The sequence below is a fragment of the Corvus kubaryi genome, unplaced genomic scaffold, assembly GCF_017639235.1.
Source record: "Corvus kubaryi isolate FWS band 111438036 unplaced genomic scaffold, C.kubaryi_AGA036_p1.0 37334, whole genome shotgun sequence".
NCBI lineage: Eukaryota > Metazoa > Chordata > Aves > Passeriformes > Corvidae > Corvus > Corvus kubaryi.
In genome coordinates this window covers 10,772,381-10,798,097 of record NW_024581108.1, presented here as the reverse complement: position 1 = coordinate 10,798,097, position 25,717 = coordinate 10,772,381, and the positions used below count along the sequence as shown (strand labels likewise).

The 25,717-nt window shown below is 38.0% G+C and overlaps 1 protein-coding gene across 9 annotated transcripts; it reads right to left on the bottom strand.

Annotated features, from left to right (window-relative positions):
• Positions 1–175: 175 nt before the first annotated feature.
• On the bottom strand, positions 176–25,717 carry KYAT3 (kynurenine aminotransferase 3). Of its 9 annotated transcripts, none has more exons than XM_042030264.1 (15): positions 25,525–25,717; positions 21,102–21,202; positions 17,860–17,918; positions 16,524–16,668; positions 13,696–13,845; positions 12,402–12,488; positions 9,562–9,684; positions 9,350–9,470; positions 5,336–5,412; positions 4,435–4,524; positions 3,671–3,857; positions 2,592–2,665; positions 2,082–2,168; positions 1,038–1,114; positions 176–770 (listed from the first exon to the last, which is right to left on the bottom strand). In XM_042030264.1, the coding sequence occupies exons 1-14, from the start codon at positions 25,700–25,702 to the stop codon at positions 1,052–1,054; spliced, it is 1,542 nt and encodes a 513-aa protein (XP_041886198.1). In that variant the 5' UTR covers positions 25,703–25,717; the 3' UTR covers positions 176–770; positions 1,038–1,051. The 9 variants fall into 9 exon arrangements, with proteins under 9 accessions (XP_041886198.1, XP_041886199.1, XP_041886197.1 ...); XM_042030265.1 differs by lacking the exon at positions 1,038–1,114 and adding an exon at positions 23,103–23,147 and having other exon boundaries at positions 25,525–25,540; XM_042030263.1 differs by lacking the exon at positions 1,038–1,114.

The following is a 25,717-nucleotide window of genomic DNA, read 5'->3' as shown; positions in this document are numbered from 1 at the left end:
TCTAAAGCAAAGTCTTCTATAGTTTGCTTTGTAGATTCATCCATGTAATAAATACATAGGTAGACATAAGGAAATAGAATTCCTATTCTAGATGCTACTTTTATAATTTTATTGAGGACTGACTACTTTCAGAACACCACACATGACTATTGTGGAAACTAAAATAGTAATTATGTAACTTAGCACTTTTCACTTTATTTAAACTGATGCAATTTCTGCAGACAGAGTAGGTAGACAGGTATGTAGAAAGTCTCTGCAAGTATCTAATATGAGCCATGTCTTAATCTTCCTCTACTGTAGGTTTTTTGGTTTCACAAAGTACAATGTTTGTAAGTCTCTCTCTAGTTCCCATGCTATCTCATACCAAAGACACCTCCCCTTTTTTACTTGTAAAAAATACCTATATCATTTATTTATTTATTTTACACAGAGTCCTATAAATCTTTTCTTTCAGTAAAAGAAATTAATCCCATTGGGGTTTCTTTAAGAGAAAAGCAAGTTATTTCTAAAAGACTGAAAAATACCTCTGAGTTGCATTATACCTATTTCTGTAAATCATTGTTTTAACTCCTCAGCAGGTGGCAGCAAAAAGTTATTTACAATGTCATATTAATTCTGTACTGTATTAAGTAATTTGTTCTTAAATTTCCAGTAAAAAATCCCTACTATTAGATAGTTATACCATATGGAAAAGCTAATAAGAAAAATCAGCCTGTCTGTTTATTCCAGTTCTTCAGGATCACTTCAGCTGCATCTAGTGTGCTGTCCTTCTGCAAAACAAGGAACAACACTATTACTGCAAGCATGGATTTCTTAAAAAGAGTCAGTCATGATTATATCATCTCAAATCAGTATTTGGTTGTTTCAGTTGCATCCTGTAAATATCCTGTTAGCCACTTTTTCATTGACAGTTACTAGGTAGAAATCTGGACTACACAAAGAATTCAATGCTGATTCCTTGAAAATATTTATTAGATATATTTAAAAGATGTCATCTCAGCATTCATACTATCCCATTTAATGAAAGCAATACTTACATAAATTCGTGGCATTAATGCAGTGATGTAATTTGGCAGCTCTGGTTTGGAGACATGCTAGCACACTTTCCTAATCCCTGTGAGTACAGTTGGGATTTTTTAATCTCCACGCAACCATGTTATGCTGTGAACTACTTAAACATAACCCCTCCAAATTGCGTAGCTTGCCTCCAGCCTGGTGAGTCATAAAGGTAGCCTAACTTGAAATAATTAGTGCTGTTTATCAGCCACGTGTACAACCAGTAAGTTTCATCCTGGTTGTTACTGGCTCAGTTTATATCACAGACTTCACACCTCGTCAAAAGAAGTAAGTAACAAAAGGGAAAAAAAAGCCTGGTTCAGGCTAAGGCTCTCATCTTTACACAGAACAGTTCAGGGTTTGCACATGTTCCATTATGCTGGCTCTGTCACAGAACAATTGGGAAACATCTTAGAGCTTTGGGCTTATCAAAGTTTATGTACCTGTCCCCAAAGTCTTTCAGTCTTTTCAAGAACAGACGTAACAGTTGGAAGAATATGTGCAAAGAAGGTGCTCACAAAATGGCAAAAATCAGCCAATTCACAGAAAAACATGTTTTCTTTTGTAATTTGAAGCTCGTGTTAAATTCTTTATTTTCAAGCAAGCGAGCTAGATTTGAAGGTGACCACTGTTTTTGCTGTTGGACACTGAATGGGCATGGGGCACATACTCTGCTATAGAGTTTTCTCTGCTCTGGATTATAGGTATCACATTAATTGATAGCTTACCTGTCTCAATAATTTTTACTGTCACCACTGGTCAAGAATGTTTTTAAAAATCAATACAGTAAATTTAAAATGGGGTACCCATCCAGTTGTTTTCTGCAGTTGCCCTTCTCAGCCATGCCACCCACACTGATGGTGTAAAGTCTCTCAGCAAAAAGACAATTGAATATACTTTGTGCTGAATTTTACACCAAGCTTTCTGTTCCTAAAAACATTCAATACAAGAGATCCCAGGAAAAATGTAACAGTCAGTCTCTTGCAGATTTCTGTACTGCATTGATTTTCAGGACGCAAGTTTACCTTAATGAAGCAAAAACGTATATATTTTTCAAACTGTTTCTTTGTCTCAGGACCACAGAATGCTGAAAGAGGAATTGCTGATAGCTTCTGAAACATAAAACAGAAATAGCATTTGCTTATTTAAATGTGTACAAAAAATCTGGTTTAAGCATGATGATTTTACTGTTCTATTTCTAGAACTCTCCCTCCCAACACGAGGGAAAGACAAGGTTCGGTTTTGTATGCACTAGCTAGGCCTTGCTAAATTCAAATTACTTTTCTTAGGCAAAATATTACAGAGGTACTTCTGTACAACTAACACGTGTGCTGAAAGAAAAATGCTGGGATGTAGCACAAACTACAGCATACATTTTCAACATATTTAGCAATATTTTAGTCATACCATTATCAGCAACACCAAATATTTTGAATGAAACATCTCTACAACGTTATTTAATAACTACAGTTGCACTGCTCTTGCTTTCAATAGAAAAGCATTTCTAAAACTACAGTATGACTAAGATGTCTTACCTTAGATGTTATCATCCATTTGACAAATTTGTAATCATAAGGTTGTTTCTCATTTACATCAGAGAGATCCACATCTAAATTTAAAACAAGTATGTTGTAAGATTTCCTAGACTCCAATGGGAAGGCATTCATTAACAGCATTTTATTACAGTTAATACTTAAGAATGAAGATATATGTTTTTATTTTAATATATAATTTTTAAATTATACTGTAAGAGGTAAAATAGACCAACACATCAAACCTTTCCATTCTGATCTGAGCACTTGCTTTCCATCCAGAGCAAATTCAGATATGCAGCTTGGAAGAAAGCAATACTCCAAGAAGTCCTCAAGTCTGGGCTATTGGGGGATCAGGGCTATGGAGGGTACTGAAGAGTGCATTTATTGCATGGACAGCAATACTCCCTGAAAATGCAGTTTTCTCATCTGTGAAACCAGAGTACCTAAAACTTTCTGACACATGATCAAACTGTGAGATCCTGCTGTGTTTAAACATTTGTCTGAATGACAAGTCACATGTAGACCAGTTAGTGAAAAAATGTGGAACTGAAAAAACCTTCCCCTGTGGGATTTCTTCCTCTGAAGTTACCATAACCTGAATTTTCAAAAGGTTTGTAAATTGTAGTAGCATTTTACAGTGTTTAGAGATCAGAATGCTTCAAAAAGCCTTTAGGGTATGACTTCAGATTAAGAAAAACAAAGAAAGAAACAAAAAAAGACCAGAAAGAGGAAAATACAAATGGTATAAACTCAAGATATTATCCAGGTGCTTGCCTCTCAAACATTTTCATAATCACAGACATTTTGAAAATAAAAATGTTTATCTACCTCCTTTAGCCTCTCTAAAAACTTGTCAAAGCTTTGCAAGACATGGACAAGAAGTTAGGATCACAAATTCTTTGCTGAAGCTCATAAAATCCACCTTACCAGCTAAGGTGAAACTGAAAATTTCAATCTCAGTTAGCACACCTGGCAACATTATCCACACATGAAATGAGAATGTAGTTTAAAATGAAATCTGCGCTTTCAGATAAATCAAATTTACTTTCCACACACTCTTTAATAAATTTTATACTGACTTAATGTAGAAACATCAACAATCATAAAGTATCCTCCATCTGGAATGACAGGCTTTAGTCCAGCCTCTTTCAGTAGCTCAGCCATCCGATCACGCTTGCTTTCCAGCTCTCGAGACAGTGAGTAAAAATAGCAGTCTGGGTCATCCATGCGCTTATAGTCTATCCAAAATGCTTGTGCCAAAGCCTCCTGGAAACATAAGGTCCAAAGTACTCGTGAACACTCAGTAAACTCACAGACACTCACACACTTCCTACTGAAATCATGTGGATTTTTCTTCTGGCCCTTATTAAGCATATCAGCACACAAATCACACAAGCTACATCTGTAATCTGTTTGTTACTTTGTACTTTGGCAACACCCAGAACACCCAATCTTTTGCTAGGCCCTATCATATACAGAAGTCAGAGTCCTTGACACAAGGGTTTACAATCTGAATTAAAGTTCAATTTAAATTTTTGATAATAATGTACCATAGAATACTACACACTAGTAGACAGAACTTTCATTTGTATTTGCTAGGAAACACTAAGATTGTCATGTTTTATGCAAGAAGTAGTTTGTAGGTGAAAGATGAAAGAATCTGCAAGACTGTTGGGTTTTTTTAAATGTCTGGTGAGCTGATCAAATTTTTTTCCTCTTCTTATACCCCAGAATATGTATTTTGACAACTAAAAATTCATTGTTGTGATTATTGTTTTATTACAGTGAGGCCAACAGCTTTCTTACACCAGAAAACAACCTCCTCTGCCCCATCTGTACCTACCTGTAATGGAGTTGGGCAAGTATATAGTGTATTTTGGTGAACAACTTGCAAATGCTTAATCAGGTACTCAGGACCAATGGACCAACCAAGCTAAGGGAGGAAAGCATGCATATATTATACTTACGGCAGTGGTGCTACTAAAAGGTAAAAAATCCTAAAAAATTAGCCAATGCCTCGAGTTTTTCTATTTTAAGAATTTCTTTTGATAAATAATGTTAAAAAGAGCTGGTTTACACAAAGTTTGGTATATGATACCTTTAAAAAATGTGGATTTGAGACAACAGTTATAGTTTCCCTTATCCCTATCCATGATAGGATGCTGAGCAAACTTTTAACTCTTCATATAACAAGGGTTAGAAATCAAACTGAGCATTTATTAGGAATGTTATTTCTAATCCGTTTAGAACCTCTCCATCTCTTAAGCTCCTGTGTCAAAGCCAGTTTGGACATAAAACAAAAGCTCACTACTGAATCATATATGCTGTGGTTTAGTTTGAACACAAGTGATGAAGAAGAATTTAGTTGTCAAATAGTTAAATATTTTTTGTTTACTTTCTGATACATATTTAAAAGTCAAGATGGGAAAACTGGGAACTCAAAATATCATAATATCCATGTTTTCTCCAAGAATCTTTACTGATTTTGAACAAATTGTACTGTGGTGGTTTTTTTAGTAATTTATGCTCACAAGAGTTTATCAATTAAGAGACAAGAAGATAATTAAGACATGGGTGTTAAAGATAGGTAATTGCTCCAACTGAATGGTATTGTCACATTTTGGAGACATGGAGATTTGCCAGAAGCTTTCAGAACTCAGGTCATAAAAACAGAGGCATTTTTAGAGTAATAAATGCATTCTCTTATTTATGTAACTTAACTCATTTATATTGATTCCCCTTACCTTCCAGCCAGTTACACTGTATGTTTTCCCAGCACTTCCTATGGTTACTGTTCTTTCCCACATACCTGGCAACATAGCTGTACATAAAATAAAATTAATTTGGTACAGGTGCACTCATATATTCCATGCAGTTTGAAGAACTGCACTGTCCCTAGCTCAGAGCTGTATGTTCATTGCAGCATCTTAAGCAAACAACAAGAATATTCTAAAATGATAGCAATTGTAACAAATGAGAAAGGATATATGGGCCAGTGCTTTTTTAGCATGAAAAAAAAAAAGGTACAGATTAACGAAAGGAGAAAGAAGAGACAGAAAATAAGAGGTACAGTTTGAAAACTACATATTAGTTATCCTCAGCAAAAATGCATAATTATCCATAAGAAAGATATGACCTAAGGAGTGGCTACCCATTCACCTCAGGACAGCTTATTTCTGATGCCTGATAACAGCACTATACACAGCATTAACTCAGGCACTGCAACCCACCTTACTAGAATTGTCCAGTTCAGTGTCATTGGCTGTCTCAGACATCAGAAAAAGAAAAAACTTCTAAGACTTCTAACCCAGAACCAAACAAAAGAACATCAGAAAACTAGCAAAGTAAATAAATTATGCTGTATTGTACAATTTGAACAGGCTTGAGACTGACTGACAATAGCAGTTAGCTAAAATATCTGCAAGTATTAAGGGACCCACAGAGGCCTGTCTCTGTCTTTGCAGTTGTATCTGATAGGAGACCAAAATCCTTTGTTTCTTTTCCAAGGAGATGACAGAGCAAAGGTCTCTTCCTGTAGTTTGCAAATATTTTTCTGTATACAGCTTCTGCAAAGCTCTATTTGGACTCTAACTCAATTTCAAGAGAAACAGATAAATCTAGACACACATAAGTCTGAGACTCAAAGTTAGACAAGGTTGCAATTGCAGTAGTCACCAACATGTGTCTTCACCTCATTTGTATACTAGAACCACTACCAATGAATCTGTCAGTTGCTAAATCCTCTCTCTAGCGAGACCAATGAACAAAGATTTTCCAAACGAAACCACTGAACTTCACAAGGAAGTTTTTGCAGCAGTTATCAGCATTAGACATGGTATAAGTCTTTCAGTTATTTGAAAACATGTATTGCAATTTTTTGAGCAAACTTACCAAGAAGAAAAACTGAACAGCATGAAAGAAGCTGATTTTCCTATTACCCTACCCATACTCAGCTACTGTGTGACCTTGAAAAGAAAAAGGGCGCTTGAACAGATGTGTCTTCTACCAAGCTAGGCCAAGAGTATAGGTCACTTCCTAAAGGCACCCAAACTAGCTCTCACAGACTGCAAAAAGAATTGGCTTTCAAAGCTAATGGCCTCCAGCAAGTCTGTTTTGCCTCACAGTCACAGGAATTCAACCTTGGAGATAGAATGTGACAGCATTTCAAACAATAGCAGCAGTACAAGGGCACAGAGAAAGAAGCAGCTCCATTGCTTTTAAAAACAAAAATCGAGAGGGTAATTTCTCTATGCCCTATGGCAACCATATATGACATCATATGACATCATATGACACCATAACCAAGTCTGACTACAATTTAAAAACTAATGAAGTGCAAACTAACACATATAATAAGCCTGTTACCTGGGATGGCACTTAGCTTGTTGAGCGGCTTGTTCAGAATCCTCAGTTATGAGGTGCAATCTCTAAATCTGTCAGTGCAACCCTAATCATTATGCAGAGGAAGTCCACGTTTTTACAGAAGTCAGATGATGAGAAATATGATGAAGTGTTCTACACTACAGAAAACTGCTTCAGTGACAGCACAAAGACTGTACTAATTTTATGATCTGTGGCTAGCAACCACTGCTAAATTGTATCAAGGAACCACTATCAGATCCTGTAAATTGACGCAATATCCATTTTGTATCTCCCACAAAAAAAGTGTCACTGCATTGGATAGAATATGTAGAGGTTATTATGGAAACACAAGAGTTTATAAATAGTGAAATAACACACTCATTTTTTATTGTATTTTTTTTGTAGACTTAAAAATACTAGGAAATATGAGAAACTTAAGTAAAAAAAACCCAGGTCTTGTTTCTTTCACTGAAATAATGTTATTGTTTATAGTGTTAACCCTGAAAGTTCTAGAGTATTTTTAACACTAAAGTTAAAGATGATGTCATGGGATCTGTTAGAGAACATGTACCTAAACCTAGTTGATTAACTTCTTAGGCTTTAATTTGCTTTTTCTTTATACAGTATTTTTACATTTTATGCTAAATTACAGAATGCCTTTTGTTCTACTGGAAATGTTTTGGTTTGAAGCATTAAGATGCTGATGACAATGGAGTTACTGAATCTTAAGAATTCGCTAGTTGTCCATAAGATGAATAGTAACTGACTACGTTTGGCCCTGCTGCTGCTGAAAATGGATTACCTTACACCACACACAGAGATTTTGATTCTGAAGACAGCCTTGTATGAAATGCTAAGGCCACAAAACACCTGCTAAGCCCATGTAGAAATCTTTAACTGACTTCACTTTACAACGGGGACACATCAGTTACTGTTAGGTAACTTGTCAGGATCCAGTGACTCAGATTACTGTCACATTAATGTACCCAAAACCTTTTCCTTCTTCCATGTCTGAAGGTCTTCGAGAAGGAATCACTATCAAGGCAACCACAACAGCCATGGAATTAGGTCATCCTCAAAACAGACTCAGTGTACTGCAGCTGGATGATCAGCAACTGTGCAGCTGAGTTAACAACTATTGCAAGATCATTTAGATATAATTTTCTTTCTATTCATAAGAATCTCTTTTTACAATAATGTAGCCCCCATCAATGGATAGTTTCTTTTATTGCCACTCTACAAACATGGAATTGAAGCATAGAAGAAAAGCATTCAACCAGTGGCAGAGCCAGGAAAAAAGGCAAGTCCTTTCATGTCTAATTTATACTTATGTCTTGATTTCATTGTTTAATCTCAACTATATGCCTCTGTTGCACACGACTGAAATGTACCTTCAATACAACAGTAAGTACATCAGAACAGGTAGTTCGTGCAAGATGCTACCATCAGAAACAAAACATCTGTACACATGAGAAGGAAGTTTTGGACTTTTCAAATACATCAGCAGAGCCAACTCAAGGCCAGCACACTAGAAACTTTCACAGAAATGCACAGCTGCAACATTATAGAACTGGTGTTCAAGTAAGGAAAGGACTTCAGTAACCTGCACCAGATTAAATTGTTCTGAGACAGTGGGAGTGATTACAGTAACTTCAGTGAAACTTGGATCACGTAGAACAAGAGGATCAGGAACATAACACCACTATTTGTTTTTCTGTTTTTTTCTTGCAGTGGCGCTTTACCCCTGTAGCAACACTGCCTGAAGATTCAACAGGCTTTCATACTGCACTTGCAGTGACTTACTTCACTGAATTCAATGGCCATTATTTAACCCTGTCTCTGCACTTCAGAGGGACAGTGCTCATGCACTATCTCCACAATGACCTATATACTATTTTTTAGTTTTTATAATTAGTGGAGCAAAAATAATTGTGTTCCCTGTTGTTCATTTCCCTCACTGATTATCTCTACAAAGCTTTGAGAAGGAAGTTCTAATTCCTGTTCCTTCTACTAGCTCTTCAGCAAAGCACTGTCCAATACACATACAGTACCAGCAGCTATACTTGTCATGGCCAACAAAGTAACTGAATAGGGATGGCAAATTTATATGATCATAACTGACTTACAAGCATCGCTCCCACTGGTTTCTATGGATATCTGCTCCAAAGTCACTTAAGAGCTTTGGAAATTCTATTTGGAAATTATTCTTTAAAGTACTCTTTAAAAAAGTTTTGGACTTTTTTAGTTCAGTTCTAAGGCTCTCATCCTTAGAACCTGAACACTGAAAAATACTCAAAGCTTGAATTTTGAGGTTCTTCCAGCAAGCATTATCCTTGGGAGACAAATTCACAGCATCATTCCACAACCACTTCTAAGATGCCACAAAAAATCAGTACCTATTTTAATGTGTTTATTCCCTTTATACACCAGCCATTCATACACCTCATCGCTGATGCACAGGGTGTCATGTTTAATACAGAGATCAGCTATTACTTGGAGCTCTTCTCGGGTAAACACCTGGGATACAGAAAAAGTAAGGGACAATGCATTAATCACAGGATTTAAGGCAATCTTTGAAATTAAAGTGGTGTTAAAGCAGGACTCTTACCTTGCCTATAGGGTTGTGAGGGGTATTCAGAATAATTGCTTTTGTTTTGGAATTAAATTTATTTGCAAGTTCAGCAGGATCTAAGACCCAATCAGCACTAGATGCAGAGTTTCCATCATTTTTCTAAAAAAAGAAAACACAAACCCCAAAACTACACTAAGTTTATACATTACTTTAATACATGTTGCAGCCTAAAGAGAGGTGCTCAACTTACCACCCTTAAACACTTTCATAAACATATGTGACAACCTATCCAATTTGTCTTGCTAGGAACAGGCAGGGAGGCTAAGAGCAAGGTAAACTGTTATCACAGTGGCTGCCCTCTCCTGGCCACTGACTGTCTTAAGGCCCCAGCAGGAATTGGTTTCCAGGATCTCACTGCACACCTGCTGATTATTACAGCGTGTAATGCAGAAAGCCCAGTCACAAGGTCAGGAGAGTTTACAGCCTTGCCAGACAGTAGAGCAAGTGTGTGCCTGGTTGACTGGAAAGACTGATACCACTGGAGATTCAAGGTCTTTTCCTCCTCCTTGAACTAATGAAAATGGCCAAAGAGTTAAAAATCTGCACGACTGAGGCTTTGGAATTTATATACTACACAGCACAAGTGTCCCTGAGGTATTATGAATGGAGAAGAAGTTTGGGCCAGTGGTACAGAGAACACGGGAGCATGGCTACACTACCCTTCTGACACCTGCAATGACTGCGAGAGGGCCAGACTGAAAACACAGATGTGAAACAGAAAATACTTGGAGGTGCCCTGTCATTCAAAACATCCCTAGAAGGTGAGCATCCAGAGGAACAGTCTCACCTAGTCCCACTATAGCCCCGGAGGTTTTGTCACTCTGTGTCATTCTGATTTCATGGTGTTCTGTGTTGGTTTAACATAGCCTGGTTTTTGGTGGGGACGGACAAAAAGCTGCTTGAAACTTCTATGTCTGGCACAGAGCCGGTTGCTGAAGGCTCTGACAATGGGCAGGTTACTAGCCCAATTAGACAAGTTGGTAACGCTTCTGTGATGACATATTTAAGAAAGGAAAAACCATGGGAAGCTCTCTTTTCTTTTCCTGAGGGGTGGTGAGGCAGCTGCCAGGACCCATCCCGGCAGGGGCTGTGCAGCTGGGGCTTTCCTGAGGCCGGGACCGCACGGCTGGGGCCCTCCGAGGGCCGGGACCACATGGCCAGGGCCCTTCTGAGGCCAGAGCCACTCTGGTGGTGCCGGCAGGGACCACATGGGCAGCAGCGAGAGACGTGGCGAGCAATTCCCCAATGCGGAGCCCAGATGAGATCAACCTCTCAACTACAACTTACAGACACCAACTTTCTTCCAAGTCAGAGAGAAAGGAAAAGTGAGGACACATGAGGAAAACCAACATGGCAGCACCGTGGCCAGTGAAAAAAAGGAGAGGGAGGAGGTGCTCCAAGCACCAGAGCTGAGATTCTCCTGCAAGCCATGGTGAGGATGATAATACAACAAACTGTTTCCCTATAATTCATGAGGTGCGTGGAGGGGTGCAGAGATCCATGCGCAGCCCGTGAAGAAGAGTACTCACGCTGGAGTGCGTGGATGCTGAAAAGCTGTAATCTAGTGAGGAACTCAAACAGGGAGAGATGACCCTTGCTTTTAGAGATAGAGGAAGAGAGCCTTCGCTTCCAAACTAGAACAGCTCATCCTTAAAAGACTAAACCTCATGAACTAAAATGACCCACGCTAGGCAGTTAAGGGAAGACTGCTTGGCCTGTGGGAAGAATTCACATTGCAGCAGGTTCAGGTGGGACTGCTGCTTGTGGAAGCTAAAACCATGCTAGAAAAGTTCACAGAGAACTATCTCCCATGGGAAGGATCCCACGGCACAGTGGAAGAAACTCTTTTCCTTAAGCATACTGAAGAAAGATTTTTAAGAAGTGAAATACTTACCAAAACCCCATGTTTTTTCCCTTGCACGGTAAGGGAAAAGGGGGAGGGACTGGGAAAGAAAGGTGTTCTGAAGATTTGCTTTGGTTCTCATTACCCTTTTTACTTTTAATTCTGTTAATAATCTTCTTTATACTGTTTAAGTTTTGAACCTGTTTTGCCTTAAAGTGGGTGGGGTTTTTTTTTCAATAATCTTTATCTCAACTCATGAAAATGAAGTTTTCAATTCCCCCTCCTCTGCTCAGCTATAGCAAAAGAAAATAAGTAGATAGTTTCTTCGTGGGTGCCTGGCACTTAGCCAGCTTCAAACCACGACACATTCCTACAATAGTCCTGCCCAAAGAGCCCTTCTCAAGCAAGGCTGCCAGTTGCACAAGGCACAGTTTGCATCCAGAACAATCCTTGCAAGCTGTGGGCATAATGCCAGCTGTACAAGTTCACAACTCGCAGCCTTTTTAACAATAAAGGAAACAGTGATTCTTGTATGTATAGCAAATATGTCTACTGCACGATCAGTCCTTATTTAGCAAGCATATTTTGGAAAAGAAACTGTATTCTGTCATTCTGCTGAAGGGATCAGAAACCAAATCTTTTGAAAACCGACTGACAGAAGAATTGAACTGATATGTGATCCCCCTTCCATAATTTGCACTGAAAACTGAAGAAAGCAATTTTAATCAGCTTTCAGAATGCACAAATTAAAGCAAATAAGAAATATTGTTGCACCTTCTCCAACACTAATAAAATAATCTGTTTTGGATTATCATTGTCTCAGACTTGCACTATAGCAATCGATCTCATTTTTACGTAATTTGAAATGATGAAAAACAATACAGAAAAGCATCACATAGAAGGTGTTCATCAAACTGTACTGAATATGGATGAGAAAGTTTATATAATCAGTAGTTTTTTAAAAGTTACTCACACATCTTAGTGGGATAAAAACAGGCTTTGCACCCGCCATCTTTACCATTGGCTCATAACAGTCATAAAATGGCTCTATTATTATTACCTGAAATGAAAATCATCAGTATCAGAAACAAAGAGTTTACCATGCATGATACCATCATATGTCTACATTTACCTTGGTGGTATAACTTGATAATGTTTCTGGCACTCCAGATGTAATGTTATAACATTGCAGAATATTCCTCCTTTCAGAGTATAACACAATAATGCCCTCAGGCTAAGTATGATAAGCACTATGCATTTTTGACAACATACACAGGCTGTTCTTCTATAGTTTCACATTACAACTGTTGAGTTATAATAAGAAGAATGTTTGAGTCCTACACACAGATTTGAAGGTGCAAGGTAAAGATGCAAAGATGGGAAATAGCAATGGCAAATTACTGAACCACAGCAGAGCTGCTCTAATTCTGCCCATGAAATGCCAAGATTTCCAAGTATCCAGAAATCTCAGAAGAACAGTTAAGTCCTCAAATTTTATCAGACAAAAATTCTCAGGTAAAGAAAGAGGACAAATTCAATAAAAACTGCATAAAGGCTAGACAATAGGAAAACAAAACAAACAAAAAACCCCACCAAAAACAAAGGCTAATAGAACTATTCCAAACAAAAGAGAAGTGACTATCAGAGCAATAGAAAAGCAAGATGAGAATACAATATACAAGTGAAACAAACAAAACACTGAAAGCAAAATACAAAAAGGTTTTGTCCACTATGGACAGAAATATTTCTGTAAAATGACTTTTATTATCATTGTCAAAAAGGCAGACATAGTGATGGGCTGAGTCATCACAGCTAGTACAGTAAACTAACAAGCCTTTCTGCTATTCATGCTGCTACCATGCAATGGCCCAAAACAGAGCCTGATACACAATGGTTACCCAAACACCAACAATTCTTTGTGCCACCCTTAGTTGTCTGTTGCAGACAACAGCCCACATTTTCTCAAATAAGAAATTAGTGTGTATTGTGTCACCTAACAGTAACAGCGATAAAGAAACTGCCACAGATATCCTACGTGTGGAAAAAAACGTATTTGTAAGTTGATGAATGATAGGAAGACATCCAAAGGATAGTCTCCTAATCACAGCTTCAGAAACCATAAATTAGATGTACAACTATAAAAAATCAAACTAATGGGGACAGAAATAAGCCCCAACATTAACTTATATTTAGAAGTGGACAAGTAAGAAAAAGAGAAAGATTCTCATGTCTGCGAGTATATGTGAATACTTCTAATAATAACTTACTTCATCTCCCTCTTCAATTAGTGCCTGTATTGTACTAAAGAGAGATCCATAAGCTCCCACAGTCACCAGGATATCTGTGAGAGGATCTATCTTTCTTCCACAAACCCGCTCGTACACTTGAGACAAGGCTTTCACCAGTGATGGATGTCCCTGTTCAAAACAAAAAAAAAGTAACTGATTGGTGTGTTCCTGACAATGTATAAAGCCTGTGTTTCGACTTTTTTCCACATGTATCAAACTATTATATTGTGAAATACAAAAATACAACAGTGTTAATGGCTGTTAACAGGTATCAGGGTTTGAACTTTTGCACACTAGGAGAGTGTTTTCGATTTATTTGTATCTACTAGGAAATTATTTTTCTATCTGGTGCTTTTTAATTTCTTTTGTATTATCACATCTCGGAGTAGGTCCAGGTAGCCTATAGCAGAGCAAGGACAAGAAACAGGAGGAGAGACGGGAATACTCTGACACCAATTCACCCTCACCTCCTTCTGAGTCTCTTTCGGCTCCTTTTGTTTCCTTCCTTATCTTTCAACTAAAAGTATTTGGTGCAAGGGAGATCTTTTTATTTTATTTATATATGGCTGATAAACAGCACTTGTGATCAAAATATTTATTCATATAGTCACACCCCAAATCTCAGAGTCCCCTCCAGGGACATGGCAGTTAACATACTCTCCTCAAAATGTGCAAAGAACAAGAAAACAAACGTGCAACAAAGATCATATACAATATGGAAATAAGAAGGCAAAATTCTGTTTATTCAGGAAAACTGCAGGATTCTTACTTTAAAGATCTTTTTCTTTTGGGATACCTGGTCGAAATAGAAAACAGCTCCTTGAGAAAATGTAACTATGTAACAAAAATCCTCTCAAATATTGAACATTATACCTCAACACACAAGGCATTAAATCATGCATCTTCTGTAAACAAAAACATTACCATAAATTAAGGCTTACAAGTCATTGCTGATTCAAATGACAGCCATTTCTTGCCATGAGCCCATCAGCAAGACAGGAATGCTGCAGCACCCAAGCCACATTAGGCCACTCTACAGCCCTACAGTCATTGAGAGCTCCAAGTTAGCTGAGACAATGGCTCAATTATCAGATGGATCGGCATCATTCATTCTCATCCCTCCCACGTGTGCTACCACAAATATGAAGTACAAAGGTTGAAGATGGGAACATTAGTAAAAATTCCTCTTTAATTACTATCTGCAGTATAATATATCTGTCAACATTAATAATTATCATGGGAATTATCAAACCATTTAGATATAAAGAACAAAGTGACAGGAATAAATACTGAATAATTGCATGTGTTAGGAAAATTATATTTATGCTTGATTTGCAAATAGTTTTAGAGAATCAGTCTGTAAATATTTCTCAGAAGGTAGACTTGACCTGGTTTCAGCTGAGATAGAGTTAATGTTCTTCTCAGTAGCTGGTAAAGTCTGTTAAAGTACAGCAGCCAGACAAGACTGCAGCCTATGTTATCTGTAACCTTTTCCACTGTGCCAAGGCTCCTCCAAAACCTTGTCTGCTTGGTGAGAAAAGACTTTTCAGATATCTTATTGTGGGTGATAAACATACTAATGCTTAGCCCAGAAGTTCACTTAATTCAGGATATCCTTTGTGTGTATCTGACATAAAATAATTGCTTTATTCTTTTATTATGTGTTTGTCTATCTCTATGTACGTATCTCACACTTGCAGAGACTCTTTGTACATAGCTAAAGGTCCCTGTTGATTTTGTAGCTTAACCTCAGACCTGCCGTGTCACCCTGGAGCTGCCCAGTGATGACTGGGTCATGTCTGGCTGTGGTTAGCATTGCTGGGTCTGACCTGTGGATTGACTCCTGGCTTGATCTCAGGTGAGCTGGGCTGCCTCAGCCAGTATCTCTGGGCATGCCTTGCTCCCTGGGGCCTGGCTGCCCAGACTTCCACTCTGCTCACTGCGAGAGCTTGTCCTTTAGGAAAGGGCTGGCCACCACTGCTCCCTGCCACTTCTAATGCATGCAGACTCTCAGAGAACAGGCAAAAAGTTATGTTGGAATATGCACACAGTGGTGCCAGAACTACCAACACAGGTGCTGGCCTACTGTGCTCTTTTGCCCCTGTTGCATAACATGGTCAGCTAGAAAAATATTAGATAGACTCCTTAGGGTCATGTAGCAGTCCTGACATGATTCTCATTTGGGCAATACAGTTTATCACAAAACAGAATACAGACAAACCAAACAAGGAAGTGGTCATACTGAAACAGTGATAGTCCACTGGAATACCCTGCACTGGACAATGATAAATGCCACATATTCACACCTGGCTCAAGACACAAACTCTACAAGCCAGCTTACAGAATGGGTAATGAATATATTCCAGGGGCAAAAACTTCCTGTTTTCATCCCTTCCTAGTTTCCACTGAAACTTACTAAGTTCTGTTGGTGAATCTCTTCTTGATCCTAGAGGTGCTGTCCCAAGTGGTATCAAGCATTTCTTTCTCATTCTCCCATTGTACTGTCTGATTCATGTTTACACTGACCAAAATCAGAGGTAAATGTATAACCTACACTCTTTAAACAGAATCAACTCCTCAGAGACAGTCTATCCCACATCTGCTCTACCATTTTGCTCTTGCTGAAGGATTCTGCCTTGAAGAAGCCTACACAGAGGAATTTCAATAGTAACAGATAAGGCTACTAAGATCAACTTAATTTGGGATATAACACTATGATCTACAGATAAAACTAACTTAAAGTCAATTTTTTTTCCCTGTAGCACATTTTCCACTGAACTTGGCTCCTCGAGTTCCACAATACTTACAAAGCCTCGGGTGTATTGGTTCAGTCTGTCAACTGCTGCTACCTTTGCCAGCTCTTCTTTAACATAGCTGGGAGGGGATATATCAGGAAGGCCTTGACCGAGATTAACAATTGAGGGATCTGCTGCCACTTTTGTAAATTCAACCCTGGAGGGAAAAACATCTTAAAGTTAACATACCAGATAAAATTATCTTTTAATTCATTATCATTAAAAGGCAAAAAAAAGTATTTCAGTTTGCCAAATTTACAGCTGTGGGAACGGGTTTAAGTAGAGTGCTCACGTGGAGAGCTGAGGGCTGAAATAATGGTAAGTGACCACAGGAGTCAGAGGGCACCCAAGAAAAGGTTTATGTTCTGCATCTACAGAATAACTTTTCTGCCAGCAGAAGTGTGCTCAGATGTGCACATGCATACACAGTTACTCTGGATACAGGCAGAAACGGAATACCAGGCACATTAAATGTCTTAAAGGTTAAATTCAGCCATCTGAAGGTGTCATTTAAACTACCCAGTCACCTTGGAGTGCTATTTTTAAGTAATTTTAGGCAACAGACTGTTTCCAGCTGCTTATTAACTGTTCCTAGTAGCCTGCAGGATCCTTGAACAATTTTTCCTTCCTCCCTTCACAGGTCAGCTTTACATTTTACTCTTTCCTCCCTACCAAAATGTTAACAGGATTTAAAAAACAAAACAACCCTCCCCCCATCATAACCCTCCCCACATAGCATCACAGTTCTGTCAAAACTGAATACAAATTGCTAAAAATTAGCTTGAGGCTGAATAATCAAAACACCTTGTATACATGTACACACAACTAATACAACACACATAAACAACTAATGTAAGCCCAAAATAATGTTTTCATCAACTAAGAAAATTCCATATTTATCAGTGATGGCAACAGTGCTTTAAGACCAATACCTAGAAAAAGATGTATTAAAAATAATGAGCTAAATTATAAAGACAAGTATAATGGCTTTTAAAAAAAAATCTGACTTGCTTGGTAAGCACAAATCAGGTGTAATTGAAATACATTACTCAACAGAATTACCATTTAAATTTGAAAATCAGCTATACTACCACCCATGAGTTAAACTTGTCTTATGTGGTTTAATAGATGAAGAGAAGTCCAAGCCTAATACTTAGAGCTCAAAAATAACAACTAATCATACCTTTAATTGAATTTCATTCGCTGCTTCTGAACAGGTGCCAAATATATTCCAGCAGAGATAGCAACTGCCATGCATCTTATTATTGGCAATAATTATCTTCTTGAAAGAAAATACATCAGCCAAGGACATTTTTCTGAAATTTGAAGATATTTTCCTCTTACTTACCACACATTGCTATCAAGGCCTTCAATTCGTCTTGTATTTTTGTGTCTGAATGGCATTGTCTGCAAGATCAAAATATAGACAGAAGGGTTTTGTTAAGAAAGACAATGTATGATATTGTTGGATTCTGCATGAAAAACCTCATTCATGCTTTCTCAAATATACTGTTGCTAGCTGAATTCAGTAGTTACACAAAATTATAGACATGTTCTTTCATTAAAGCTTCCATAATAGCTTGAATTCAGACTAACAAGAAAATACACAAAAACGTCCTAAATTCTCATTCATCATTATCTAAATCCACTAAACTTTTAGCAAGGATGGAGGAGGGGCATAATTTAGCTCAAAAACTTTAAAAGATGACGTTAAAAAAAAAAAAACAGTGTACATACTTTCTTTTTCTTTTCTATGATACGCTAACAGCTTAAAGACTGTGCTATTTCTAGTCCAATTCCTGCTCAATCCAGTTTGGAAAGCATGCATTTGCAATGTAATTTTATTTGTTAAATTCATGCATAAGAGGAAAATAGCACAGACATTTCCTATTTTCATTCAGATTTTTAAAACTTTAAAGTATCTACCTTAGAGCACACCAAAACCACATCAGAACATATTTTTGCTGTATATTCAGACCTTCAATTAAGGTATTGGAAAACTTCTGTAAAATAGGTTTGCAATGACTACTCTATACAGAGGCAGAGAAAAACCTACTGACAATTGTGATATTTTTAAGCTAAAAATGGAAAGGAAGTTAGGAAAAAGAAAACCAAATTTATTTCTATGTGCAAACAAAAAAAGTGTAAGTTCATATCTATCTTTGCAAACTAGCTTGATACCAAAAAAAATTACATAGAAATTACATAGTCACTCAGCACCCCAGACACTCCTGTTTCTTTGAGTCAAGATACTGATTTGTAGTTACTTTAACCACTGCCAGCTGTGGTATTACTACCAGAAAGATTAAAAAACCGTATTCTAGCCACCACACTCCAAGAAAATGTCTGCATTACCATTACACTCAAGTTTCAACTTTGAGTCCATGGAAATGACTCCCATTAGACGCAGTATGCAGCAGGTCCGTGTTTGCACTCAACCTGCTTACAGTTATGAAGCCACCACATACATTGTGATAGGAAGAATGGGAAGCTATAAAATTATACAGATACTTCTCTGCTCCTATGTCTTCTCAACAGATCTGATTCTGACCTCATCTGTGTGACATGAACACCAGAGGAATCAAAACCAGGACACCTCTTATTTGTCCTCAGGAAGAAAACATTTAAGATAACTAGACAGGTCAAGTCAGATTTTTTAACATAGAACAAGAGGGAGTTAAGGGAAAATCCTGACTAGGTAATCTGTATTGCATTTGTTTTAAAACACACATATTTTTTTAGAAGAGTAACCCAGTTTTACAGTGGATGTCTTGGTAAATACGATTAATGTTTGGCTGTACTTTTAAAAATACAAACAACACAGTACTACTTACACTAAGACACACACACACATCTTTTTTTACATGCTACACTACTTCTTGTAGTGGAAGGAGTAAGACTCACCTTGAATCCTGCTAATTAACAATGAGAATTCTGTATGCTGCCATGAGTAAATTTGTTCCATGGACTACTTCTTCTTAAATTGCTTCAATTTGCTAAAAGCTAAAGGCTTATCAACTGCAGGACTTTTATAATTAACTATAATATAAATCTTAACTGCACTGAGTAACCTTCCCTAGCTAAAAATGTATTGACAATAAAATAAGCCTTCGCCTTACTGTTCCATACTATATAAGTTTAAATATTCAACAATACAAGTCTTTCTATTTCTTTCTTTCTTGTGCCTTGGAACTAGTTTTAAAACAGAATAGCAGGACCTGCTTTAGTTTTCAGGTTTTCACAGATTCAGGTTACAGTGGGGTTCAGGTCAACCTCACTACTTTGGGGAAGCCAACTAATTAACTGAGATTTTAAAATGAAACCTTCAATGGCCTTCTTTTTCCCAGAAGGTCATGACAAATGTTAAAAGTTTTTTTCTTTCAGCCCAGTTATGTCATCACCTGATAATCTCCAAGCCATTTCTAGGTGCAGGGCTAGGATTTCCATGAGTCAAAGATGGGTGTTACGCAGGAGAGCTAGGTCTTCATCAAGCTCTAACTGACCTTCTGCTTTCCCTAACACTTCCTAACAAGGGAAGGACCTGATAGAAAGCCAGGTGCTGCTTGTATTTATCTTTTTGCTTAATACAGAGAAACTTGTAATGAAATTGAATGGCAGTAAGTTTAACAATATTGGAAGCAAATACTCTTACATGGTACATAAATAAATTGTAGAATTCAATGTCAAAAGCTACAACTTAAGCCAACATCTTAAGAAAAATAAAAATTAAAAAAAATCAAAACACATTTGAGGACATTTAATGTGAATATCCAACTCAATTAAATAGAATAGAAATACATACAGCATATGAAAAACTGACTCAGGCAAAGCTGACCTGCAAAGTGGCTTGCACACTAAAAGAAACTTTTCATATGGACAAAATATGTTACAACTGTCCAGTACAATGACTCAAGCATCTGTTCTGAAGGATCTGGTACGTGCCTTAGTTGACCCAATTTGCTGACTAGATGAACTGGGAACACAATTTACATTCCAGTGTTCTATATGGAACGCAGAGCGTCACCTCCAACTGCCTGCCATGTTTCAAAGCTGTTTTCTCTCAACAAAACTGGACGACTTAAAATGAAGTTACACAATCTTACAAGCAGTTAAGATGGGAAACTGAGAAGATTCTATATATAAAATTAAGTTTGAGGTACTTATAGACCCCTTGTTATTGCAGCATCAAGAAGCAACATTACTCTCATATCATTAAAGGAAAACTGAGGTAAAAAGAAATAAATTGTCTTACCAAAAGCCTGTGATAAAGCTGAGACTGAACCTGTCTCCTGTATCTCAAGCTTCTCTCTAAAAGCTAGGCAATCTTTCTGATGTGATATGTGCTAGATGTGGCTTTAAAGACTGAAAAGTATACACAAAGCAATAATCACCAAATTCTGTTACGCTAGTGTGGTTAATATTTGACTGATTCAAATATCTTATTTTGTTTTTAATAGTAAATGTTTTTATCTATAACAAGGAATAAAGAAAACACAGCTAATGCATATATATTTGCAACATTGCAAAATTAGTGCATCTCTAAAATACTGCATGAAATGGTTTTCTCTATGAAGCTGAAGGAATACTTACTGCAGAGGCTGAATGTTTGATGGATCTGGAAAGCAAATCTGTTCTTAGCTGGCATGTTCTAATGCCACAGCAACAGAAGTTTCGTGAAGCAAGAAACATGCCTGCATAATAAATAAGTGACCTGAAAAACCTTACAGATTCTAGGAATGAGTTCCTACACATCACTAAGCAATTTTAAGATAAGATCCTCTCCTCTTCCCTCCAGTGATTTTGTTCCAATTAAGTAAGCGCTAGTAAATTACTACCTCAGCACAGCTGTAAGCATAGAGGATGATGCTCTCTAACTGACAGGGCTGCAAGATGTTTCTGAATGTCATCTCAAAGGAAGGTTTCTTTATTTGACAACACTGATCTTCTTTTCTTTGAATAGCAACTAAGACTAAATGAAATTCAAGCTTCAAAGTCTCTGTTAGAATTCTAGTGAAAATGTGTTTGTGTAATAAAAATTGCTATTAAACTTGCCAATATAGACAGAATAGAAAAAGAGATGAATTTTTAAGAAGTTACACATCTTTAAAACTGGTCTCCATTTCCAAGTCATTTCAAATTAGGTATGCTGAAATCAGGATAATTAAGATCACCAGTCACACTGGAGAGGGAGGCCTATGCACATTATGTAACTGCACTAAGTTTTGTCACAGTGCCTTGGCAAACATTAAATATCTCCCATGGCTGAAAACAGCTAGAAAATACATTCTCTGTAGAGTAACAGATCATTCACTGACTGGAGAAAATGTGTCCTGTTAATTAATAACTATAAAAAAAGAAGTAAGAACTGGTACTTCAGGCAACTATTTCCAGAAGATATTTTAAAACATAAATATTAGATGACATTGCCACAATGACTGGAGTGTGTTAGAAATCTGTAACTCACAAATCTAGCTCAGAAACACAGTAGCCATAGCATTATAATTATTAACTTTGTTTTCCATAGTTTACTCATTAAAGGCTATATAACTCCTGTTCCACCCTGATTTGACTACCTGAGAAGAGGAGGAGAACAACAGAAAAATACTATTTTTATTAGAAACAAAGGAATGACATTGTCTCTTAAAATAATACCGTGCAAGCCTCGCAAACAGAAAGAAAAAAGTTAAATTAATACCACAATAAAATATTATGTTTTCATTAAGAATGCTTTTAGTCCAACAAGAAAGTGTCCTTTACACTTATTAATTAATAGAAATGGCCAAAGATGCCTCATTGAATAAGTTTTAAAAGTCTGCTGAGTTTGCCTTTCTCTTAATCCAGTGCTACAAACTCAGTCTCACTTCTGAAATTAGGGTCTTTCTCACACAGTACTGAGTTGTGGCTAACTCAATTAGACCTTCAAAAATACCCCCATAATCCCATAGGATTTAGCAATCTGCAAGTAAACAGTTGATGTTCATTTACAAGAAGAAACTCTGCTAGTCTGAGGGCTAACAAAAGTAAACAACAATTAAATCTTTGACACTAATCAGCAGATACTCTGAAAGACACAGAAGAAACACATGTGTTTTTAAAAGACCTGAAAATCCAGTTTAAGTGACTTCTAATAATACCACTTAGCATATTCAAGGTTATCTTTGGGAACAACTATGCAAAATCAAAAAGATTATGAAGGTCTCTATTTCTCTCCTTGTTTAAGCTTACAAAAACTACTTGTGTAACATAATGATACTATCTTAAAACATGACCATGACAATGGTGCTATTCCCCAGGGTCAGACCAACGACAGCATTACTCTTGCAGCCCGCTGTGAACACTTGCAGTAGTTATTTAGCTGAGAGAGGCAAATATGCATATCTTTGCCTGTTTCATTTTGTATTGAGAAATAGAAAAATTAAATAAAAAACTTGCAAGCCTTACATGCAAAACTAACTTGAAAGTTTTGTAAGAAAAATTATTGACTGTTGTAAATATTTCCAGCATTAGCGCCATGGTGCACGGAAAAACAGAACCATTGTTCGATACAAGGCAATCATACAAAAGTGCCCCACGGCATGAGCAGCAGCAGACCTGTATAACTGTGGCATGGTCAATCTCTGCAAGCACCTAAAATACCTGAAGAAAAAATTATAACCACTTTTAATACCAGAGAAATGTAGAAACTGTGAAAACTTTATGAGGAACATAATGGAAAAGACTTTGCTCAACAGGCTCTGTAAGAAGGGACATTGGCATGTAACACTTCTCCCACCGTTTCTATCTTTGTGACACTTTTCCAGTGAAAACTGAACAGCATTTGTTCAGAACCAAGAGACAAGACTACTGGCCATTAAATGAAAAAGCCTCCTATAAAATACTTTTATGACTTTTTTTTATTTCTAAAAATGCCTCTTCCCTCATCTGTAACTGAGTGCCTCCACTTAAGCTACTCTAGGATGTAAAGGGAAAGGCCTCCTTAATATAACCAGATACTCTACCACACACTGATCTCAAAAAAAAAAAAAAAAAAAAAGAAGAAGCAAGGCCCACTCATTTTTTCCAAACACACACATTCCCACTATAATTTTATATGGCATGTTAAGACATATCACAGGCTAAAGAGAATTATTTCCTGTTTCTTCTAGGATGCGCTCTCAATGATTACCCCTGTATGTGTTTTAGCACAACCAAGTATGTGTAAGGCACATCAGTGAGATGGTTTATAATGTCCTAAGCTAAGTTTTTATCATTGGGATACAAAGTTTCTTCCAGATCAGTGAAGTTGCACAATGCTGGGCAGCTACAGAAGTACTGCAAACCCCGTTTCAACTCTCCAAAATTTGTCAGGTTCCTCAAACACAGAAAATGCACTGATCTTTGTGGGGGAATTAAAGGTAATATTAATTTCTTTCTTAGTCTTATTAATGTTTCTTTTTTCAATTTTGGAGCCGGACATCAACTTTTTGGCCAAGAGTCATGTCTGCTAAACTCAGAAATTAAATTAGGAATTCTTTTCATCCCATTTAATTTTCAGTGCTCTGAAGCATTCATGTAGTCAGTCCTCCTGGAATTCAGGCTTGCATATCCGTAGAGAAAACAGGAAAATTAACATGTTAGAGGAAAAGGGATAACAAATGACTACTCTTGCAGCTTTCTGTATTTTTAGGGGAGTGAGAAGCAAGCAAGGCTACCAGAAAGGTCAGTGCAGTAAATGTTTTTTTAGTGGGACTAGTAGGAAGACACATTCTGGTTGCTAATGGGGTTGAAACTCAGGTTTGGTGACTTAAACTAGACTGGAAGATACAGTTGGACTTTGTAATGGGAAGTATATGAATACATCTCTGTACTAACAATTATTTAGTTCATGCTGTGCTTTATAACTGCTCCAGCACAGATACAATCTCTGAGCTCTAGGCTCTTCTGCTCCCTTCACAACTGCCCAGCCTCCTGATCATACAGCACTCTGACCTTGGGATGCTGCTGAACCTCTGGGGCATTTTATGAAATGTTAAAATTTTGTAATTAGTTGATTATTCTCCTTTGAAACAAAAGGCCAAATGCTGCTGTTCCTTCATTTTTTAGTTTCAGTTATTCCATCTCTATAAAAACCATGTCACAGAGCTTCAACAACTTTTGGTTAGACCGCTTAAGCTGCTGCATTTTTTCACATAACAAATAGTCTCATTTTACAAGTGACAAACTTTACTAGAAACACTGAAAGCCTGTCTGCCACCACAACAATGTTATAATGTAAATATAATCCCTATTATGTTTGTGTTGTGCTTAGTATTTTTTGGATATGCAAACCTGGAAAATGTTACACCTTAGCTAAATGCTGTAAAGCCTTTGAAGGACTGTCTCTTACTGTCTAGAGGATGAAAGCCTTGGAGAAAGAGAAGGTGCCAGCTTACCAGTAGAGGCCTCTCCAGAACTTTTTTCCTACCATCTATAGGCACCAGATGGCTTACTGGGCCAAGAGAACTGTTGTCAAAATCACTGTACTCAGGGAAGTTGGGCAAGGGCACTAAACTTAAAACCTGCTGTATGAGAAAGATATATCATAGTAGTCAACATTTTGTCCTTTCTTCTTCCATAATCTACAAGGAATGGAGCAAACTGTGTGCGGAGAAATAAATTTTACCATATGGATTAAGGAGAGGGACGAGGTTGTGGGGTTTTCTCATACTTTTTTCCCCCTCGTAGAGCAGCTCTACCATTTTGCCACTCTGTGTTGCACTTACGCTCCCACCCTCGCGTGTCTTCAGCCTGCAGCACTTCCCGTGCGCAGCACAGAGCTGGGGAGGCCGGAAGCTGCCGGGCACCAGCACCGCCCGCCCTCACCCACAGGCCCCGCGGTCAGCGCGGGGGTTCCTCGGGCCCGGCCCGGCCGCTCCGCGGGACAACAAGCGCGGCCACCCCGAGCTCGGGCTGGGAGCCGCCTCCGCCGCAGGCGCTCGGCAGAGAGAGGCGCCGAGGGCAACACCTCCGCCCCGGCCGGCGCCGCCACACTCACCGCCCCGACACCGCCTCCGCCGCCCGCCGCGATCGCTCCCGATGGGGAGGGGCCGGGGCCGCCCGTCCCGCCGCTCTGAGGGGCGGAGAGCGCCCATCCCTGCAGTTCTTCCAGTCCCAAGGCCCAGAGAGCGCCCGTCCCTCCTGTCCCGCTGCTCTGAGGGGCGGAGAGCGCCCATCCCTCCTATTCCCCC

What these genes read in the sequence shown, in the direction of transcription:
- KYAT3 (XM_042030264.1), bottom strand. Translation starts at nt 25,702, where the DNA reads ATGGGCGCTCTCCGCCCCTCAGAGCAGCGGGACAGGAGGGACGGGCGC. An exon ending in GCGGAGGCGGTGTCGGGGCG is followed by an intron (nt 21,203 to 25,524) that starts GTGAGTGTGGCG and finishes TTTATTATGCAG; the next exon opens with GCATGTTTCTTGCTTCACGA. An exon ending in ACCAATACACCCGAGGCTTT is followed by an intron (nt 13,846 to 16,523) that starts GTAAGTATTGTG and finishes TGTTTTGAACAG; the next exon opens with GGACATCCATCACTGGTGAA.